This window comes from Hydractinia symbiolongicarpus, chromosome 3, assembly GCF_029227915.1.
Source record: "Hydractinia symbiolongicarpus strain clone_291-10 chromosome 3, HSymV2.1, whole genome shotgun sequence".
Classification (NCBI taxonomy): Eukaryota; Metazoa; Cnidaria; class Hydrozoa; order Anthoathecata; family Hydractiniidae; genus Hydractinia; species Hydractinia symbiolongicarpus.
This window is the reverse complement of record NC_079877.1, coordinates 16,009,232-16,015,328: the sequence shown is the minus strand read 5'-3', so window position 1 is coordinate 16,015,328 and position 6,097 is coordinate 16,009,232. Positions and strand designations below refer to the sequence as shown.

General features: G+C 36.9%; 1 protein-coding gene across 4 annotated transcripts; it reads left to right on the top strand.

Moving 5' to 3' along the window:
- The first annotated feature begins 513 nt into the window (after positions 1-513).
- Positions 514-3,265, top strand: LOC130635948 (rhamnose-binding lectin-like). 4 transcript variants are annotated; one of them, XM_057445491.1, is made up of 7 exons: positions 515-614; positions 1,034-1,089; positions 1,195-1,483; positions 1,710-1,991; positions 2,098-2,382; positions 2,489-2,779; positions 2,854-3,265. In XM_057445491.1, the coding sequence occupies exons 2-7, from the start codon at positions 1,035-1,037 to the stop codon at positions 3,146-3,148; spliced, it is 1,497 nt and encodes a 498-aa protein (XP_057301474.1). In that variant the 5' UTR covers positions 515-614; position 1,034; the 3' UTR covers positions 3,149-3,265. The 4 variants fall into 4 exon arrangements, with proteins under 4 accessions (XP_057301475.1, XP_057301476.1, XP_057301474.1 ...); XM_057445490.1 differs by having other exon boundaries at positions 1,707-1,991; XM_057445492.1 differs by lacking the exon at positions 1,710-1,991 and having other exon boundaries at positions 514-614.
- Positions 3,266-6,097: the final 2,832 nt, after the last annotated feature.

The window sequence follows — 6,097 nt, the reverse complement described above, 5'->3', positions numbered from 1 at the left end:
ATAGTAAAGCAGATTTGAAATGTTTAAATATTTATTCTACGTACCCTAAATTTTTTTACTCAAAGCAAGAAAAATCTCCGCCTGCTTCCTTACAGCATTGAGCTTTCTCATTAAAATCATCGTCACGTGCCTGAAATGTTCAATCTTGTTTCTAGGACTACTTTCAGCTCTCGAAAAGTGGATAACACAAAACGGGAAGCCCTGGCACCGAGGTTGTATAATTTGTATAAAAAAATTTGTATAACTACCATTTGCTGTAGAGGTTCAAGTGTATCTTAATATGTTGTCCTCATGTGATTTTAACTTAATTACTTGACCTTAAATTGGGAGCAATTAAATTATGATCGTCATTATCCGACTAGCGGCCTTAAGAATATTAATAACATGGCAACAATGATGTGAAGTCGTTTACTAGTGGAACAACGCAGCGGAAGAATCTAATCGCTCTTAAAATATTCATTAGAAAGTGGCATGGGGACAAGGAAATCCATGACGCTAAAAAGTAATGTGGTTAAGAGCGGAACATTCTGGAAACTAATAAATATTCGTCGCAGTGAAAACATTTTCATTATTTCATGTTGAAGATAAAAGGAAGCATCTCCGTTAAAAATTAGGTAAGTAAAAAGTATACGCTTTTTTATAAGGAACACAAAATTTTGCAGGATGCTCAATGTTATTTTTGCAGGCACAACTCAACAGGTGCTACCTAGATGCTGTTTGTTAATTATTGACTAAGGAAGACCAAATTGATGTCTTTGCTTGCTCCGTTAGGTTGATGTGTGACCGTCGTTTTTGTGTTGTTTAGTTACTTCAGGCTGGTTGTTAGCTGCTTTGTTTTCTAATAAATTTATGAGCCTCATTTTGCTTATAAGATTTGTTTATATTAGAAAAGGCGTGTAACAAAGCGAAATTAGAAAATATAAGGCAAATAATTTGTAGCATAAATATAGGTAGAATTTTATTTCAATTTTGCACCGTCATCATCGTCTATCTAAACGTTTTGATAAACGATATTGTAAATATGTTCTTTAAGGATGAAGATCTTGGCTTCCGTCATTGGCTTACTTTTTATATCTCACGTGACATCAGGTAATACAAACAACCTACTGCATGGCTGATACAATAAAATTCTATTTGCTTCTTAAACTGGTATAACTAATCAAAAACAATAACTTTCAAAAACTACTCTTACAGGTTTTATCCCACGAAGAGGCATTGCTTGTGAACATAGAACGTTAGGCATCAGTTGTCCATTTGGGACAACTATTACAGTGCTCTCTGCGAACTACGGACGACTTTCGAAGCATGTATGTCGTGGGACCAACTCGCATTTAACAACCACTTGCAAAGCATCTTCCTCCTTAAAGAAAGTTAGAGCAAGTTGTAATGGAAAACGATCTTGCAAAGTCTCAGCATCAAATGGAGTATTCGGGGACCCTTGCGTTGGTGTCTTTAAATATCTGACAGTCAATTTTGTATGCAGGTAGGCGTGAAAATAATAACTCTAGAAGCAGTAGCTAAGTTGCTACATTTTGTTCAGTAACTGTTATCGTGTCTTATTGGCTTATAAAAGAGCATCACCTCCTCCACACAATGTTGCTTGTGAACATGTTCTAGCTCAGAATTTCGATTTTACGAAAGTGACACTAATTTTGGCACTGTTTTTTGGAGAAGCGTATAATTAATACTTTTATTTTCTTATAATTAAGACCAATTCCACCGAGGAACGTTGCTTGTGAACATAAAGCATTAAATGTAAGATGTCCTGCTGGCACCGTAATTCGAATAACCTACGCTAACTATGGCCGTCTTTCCAAAAGTATTTGTCCTGGAGTAAACTCCCACAGAACATGTAGGGCGTCATCTTCCTTCCACAAAGTTAGAGCCGCATGTAATGGAAGACGTTTTTGTAGCGTGGCTGCATCCAACCGAGTTTTCGGTGATCCTTGTCATGGCGTTTACAAATATTTGATTGTGCGTCACACTTGCGTGTAAGTGTTCTAGCTCAGAATTTCAATACTACAAAAACGTCACTGGGTTTGGCACTGATTTTTGGAAAAACATATACGCAATAGTTATATTTTCTCACAATTTTAGGAGACCAACTCCACCGAGGAACGTTGCTTGTGAACACAGAGCATTAAACGTAAGATGTCCAGTTGGCACCGTAATTCGAATAACCTACGCTAACTATGGCCGTCTTTCCAGACATATTTGTCCTGGAGTAAACTCCCACAGAACATGTAGCGCGTCATCCTCCTTCCACAAAGTTAGAGCTGCATGTAATGGAAGACGCTCTTGTAGCATTGCTGCATCCAACCGAGTTTTCGGTGATCCTTGTCATGGCGCTTACAAATATTTGATTGTGCGTCACACTTGCGTGTAAGTGTTCTAGCTCAGAATTTCAATACTACAAAAACGTCACTGGGTTTGGCACTGATTTTTGGAAAAACATATACGAAATAGTTCTATTTTCTCACAATTTTAGGAGACCAACTCCACCACAAAGCATTGCCTGTGAACATAAAACATTGAATCTGAGATGTCCAACTGGTACTGCAATCCGAATTACCTACGCCAACTATGGCCGTCTTTCCACAAGCATTTGTCCCGGAGTAAACTCCCACCGTACAACAACATGCCGGGCAAGTTCATCTTTCGCTAAAGTCAGTGCTGCTTGTAATGGTAAGAGGTCATGCAGCATCGGCGCATCTAACAGAGTGTTCGGTGATCCTTGTTATGGAGTTTACAAATATTTAGCTGTGCGACATTCCTGTGTGTAAGTACTTAATTTTCATGATGTCCTACCTTAAGTATGATTTTTTGTTTCTTGTTACATTTTTTTTTTTTTAGGAGGGTACCAACACGTCGTCGCTTGGTCTGCGAACACAGAAATTTAGCTTTGAGCTGTCCCGCAGGTCTGAAGCTCAGAATTACATTTGCGAATTATGGTCGCCTATCCAGAGGTATTTGTCCTGGTTCAAATTCACACCGTACTACAACATGCACGGCTTCTTCTTCTGTTGGTAAAGTAGCACATGCATGTAATGGAAAGCATTCATGCTCTATCGCTGCTTCTAATAGAGTTTTCGGTGATCCATGTCGGGGCGTATTCAAGTATCTAATCGTTAAATACCAATGTGCTTGAGCATGAAGTGCTTTTACCGTAGCGTAACATGTACTTGTAACAGACGTTTCTTACAGATCTCATTTGTCTGTATTTTCATTTAGAATGAATTTACTTAATATTCGTTTTTATTTCAAACCTTGTGTTTTTTTTCATCTTGCGTATATAAATCAACTGTTCCCATGGTTCCTATTTCATTCTTAATTTCTGATCATTTTTCATTCACTTTACAGTCCGATTTTAGCAAAATTTAACAAATTGATTCTACGAATAAAAAGAAATTTTCCACATGCATTTTAGACAAGAAAATCGGTAAAATTTTAGCCTTGCCATTGGTGACATCTTGTTTATTTCTTTAGCAATGTTTACCCTCATAAATATTTTTTTAAAAAATGGCTCTAATTAAAAAAATGTAGTCCGTATGCAACAACAGGTGAGCCTGTAAGAGAGATATACGCTTTGTTACAGAATAGCGCGTATGTGATTTTCATTTAATTAATGTGAATTAGGTTCCACCCGGAATAAACGAGTTTCTATATCTCTAATGAAACATAAGTTCATTGCATTTTGCTTTACATGTGCCACCATAATTGAAGGACATAACTTTTACAGTGGTTTTGCATGCTTCGTGTTTGATTGATAACCATTTGTTATTATTTTGTTGTGTTACAAAAACGCTTTTCGAGCATTATCTCAAAGAACTCTGGATACAAGAAAATATTATTTTAAAAATTCAAATAGCAACAAACTCAATTACCGGCAGGGGCGTAGCCAGCGTCAGTCAGGCTCTGCGATCGACTGACCTACTTTTTTCATCCCAACACGTTGTTTTTTTCACCGCCCCCGCCAACACATGGATGGGCGCACCGATTATGCATCGGCACAAATCTTTTCCCGGGCGGCGCACACAAGCTTCGCGCCTTTGCACGTCGTTTTTGCAGGATTTAGCAGTATCCACTTTGTTGTGCAGGCTGAGGTGTTGAATCTCTACTTTGTTTCGCAGATAGTTTTTTCGCAGGATTACATGCGAAATTTATGCCCATGTAAAGTCATGTGTCTTCCATTTATGGTCATTTTGGACGCATCCTATTGGCTAATAACTTTCGCAGATAGGGTAAAAATTCGCTCTTTATAAGGCTATATAAAAATACGCGAAAAAATTAAAAATGAAATCAAGGTCAGTGAAGTTGCGAAGGTGAAGAAATCATGATGGTGTTATCAAACGTGAAGTCGTATTTAGCTTCAGGAAATTTGAACGACCTTCAAAAAGTTTCAAGTTCTTTGAGAACTACGCTGGATAATAAACTGAGAGATCCCGATTTCTCAGTTTTATTAGATGAAGGCGCTGTGAAACGAAACGAAGAAGCTGAAAGTTTCATCCCGAAGGATCATCTGCTAGCCATCAGCTGTAAGGATAATTCTATTCGGGCTCTCTTATAATTGCTATAATCCTTTGACAATACATTGTTTAAACAATGCAGTGATTAAGTTCACCACAAACACAGAATGAAATTATTTCATGTTGTGGTGATTATATAACAGACAAAATAATATCTGCAGTTAAACAAGCTAAATTTTTTTCAATAATTTGTGACGAAGCTTGCGACACATCTACCAAGGAACAAATGTCAGTAGTACTTCGTTTTGTAGACCAACATTGTAACTTGCGAGAGGAATTCATAAGGTTTGTTCATTGTAGTGAAGGGCTCTCAGGTTTGTCTCTTTCAAAGGTCATTTTAAAAACCTTGAATGAACTTTCTCTTGACAAACAGAATTGTCGAGGTCAATGTTATGATGGTGCTGGGAATGTAGCTGGTAAAATTAATGGTTGTCAGGCTCATATTTTAAAGCAAATCATCGCCTAAATTTAGTTGTCTGTAATTCGTGCTCTGTACATTATGTCCGCAACATGATGGATCAAATCAAACAGATAACATATTTTTTCAAATTTTCTGAAAGTAGATTGAAACTTTTACGAAAGAATGTTGCTGACTTTACTAACAATCCTAATTATGCCCATATTATTGATGTTTGTAACACTAGGTGGGTGGAACGTATTATTGGCATGAGTGTTTTTAATGATTTATTTGAAGGCATTTTAGCTACTTTTGATGAGATGGCCCTTAACCCTAATAGGGTAATTAATGCTGATACTGTATCCAAAGCAGTCAGTCATAGAAATGCATTGGAAAAATTTGACTTTGGTCATTACTAGACAGGTATTTGACATGACAATGGAAGTAACAAAACTATTACAGAGTAAGACTAATGACATGTTTAAAACTGTAATGTTAATTAATTCTTTAAAAGATAGGTTTTCTTGCATTAGAGACAGTATTGACACCTATCATGAAAAGTGGTTTTTACTTGCAGAGGAATTAGCTCAAAAAGTAAACATAACAGTTAGTGTTCCTCGAACTGCTAAAAGACAAGTACACAGGCCAAATTATACTTATTCTGATGTTTCAGATTACTTTAAAAAGGCCATAACTATCCCTCTTATTGACCATGTGATTTCTGAGCTAAACGATCGATTTGATCATTCTGTGACTGCATGTCATGGTCTAGTGATCATACCATCCAAACTTTTACATCTTCTTGCATATGAAAAAGAACACTCTTCTAAATTGCCATGGAAAAATCAATTTGATACATTTGTAAATTTCTATTTTAACGACTTTCCCAACCCTTTAACTATTTCAAATGAGCTAGAGGTGTGGGTAACCTTTTGGCAAAATATGGAAAAAGAAAATCCTGAATCCATTCCAAACTCCATTGAAGCTACTCTTAAAGCTTTCCCTCGTGCAGATGGAGTCTTTAGCAACATAGAGGTGGCCCTTAGAATTTTAGCCACTATTCCCATGACTTCATGCGAGTGTGAAAGATCCTTTTCTGCAATGAGGAGACTAAAAAACTATTGCAGATCAACAATGACAGAAGAAAGGTTTAATGGTCTTGCTCTACTCCATG

Bases quoted from the DNA above. Each gene is read 5' to 3' on its own strand.
- LOC130635948 (XM_057445490.1), top strand. From the start codon at position 1,035: ATGAAGATCTTGGCTTCCGTCATTGGCTTACTTTTTATATCTCACGTG. The intron at 1,090-1,194 runs GTAATACAAACA...CTACTCTTACAG, and splicing joins TATATCTCACGTGACATCAG to GTTTTATCCCACGAAGAGGC. The intron at 2,780-2,853 runs GTAAGTACTTAA...TTTTTTTTTTAG, and splicing joins GCTGTGCGACATTCCTGTGT to GAGGGTACCAACACGTCGTC.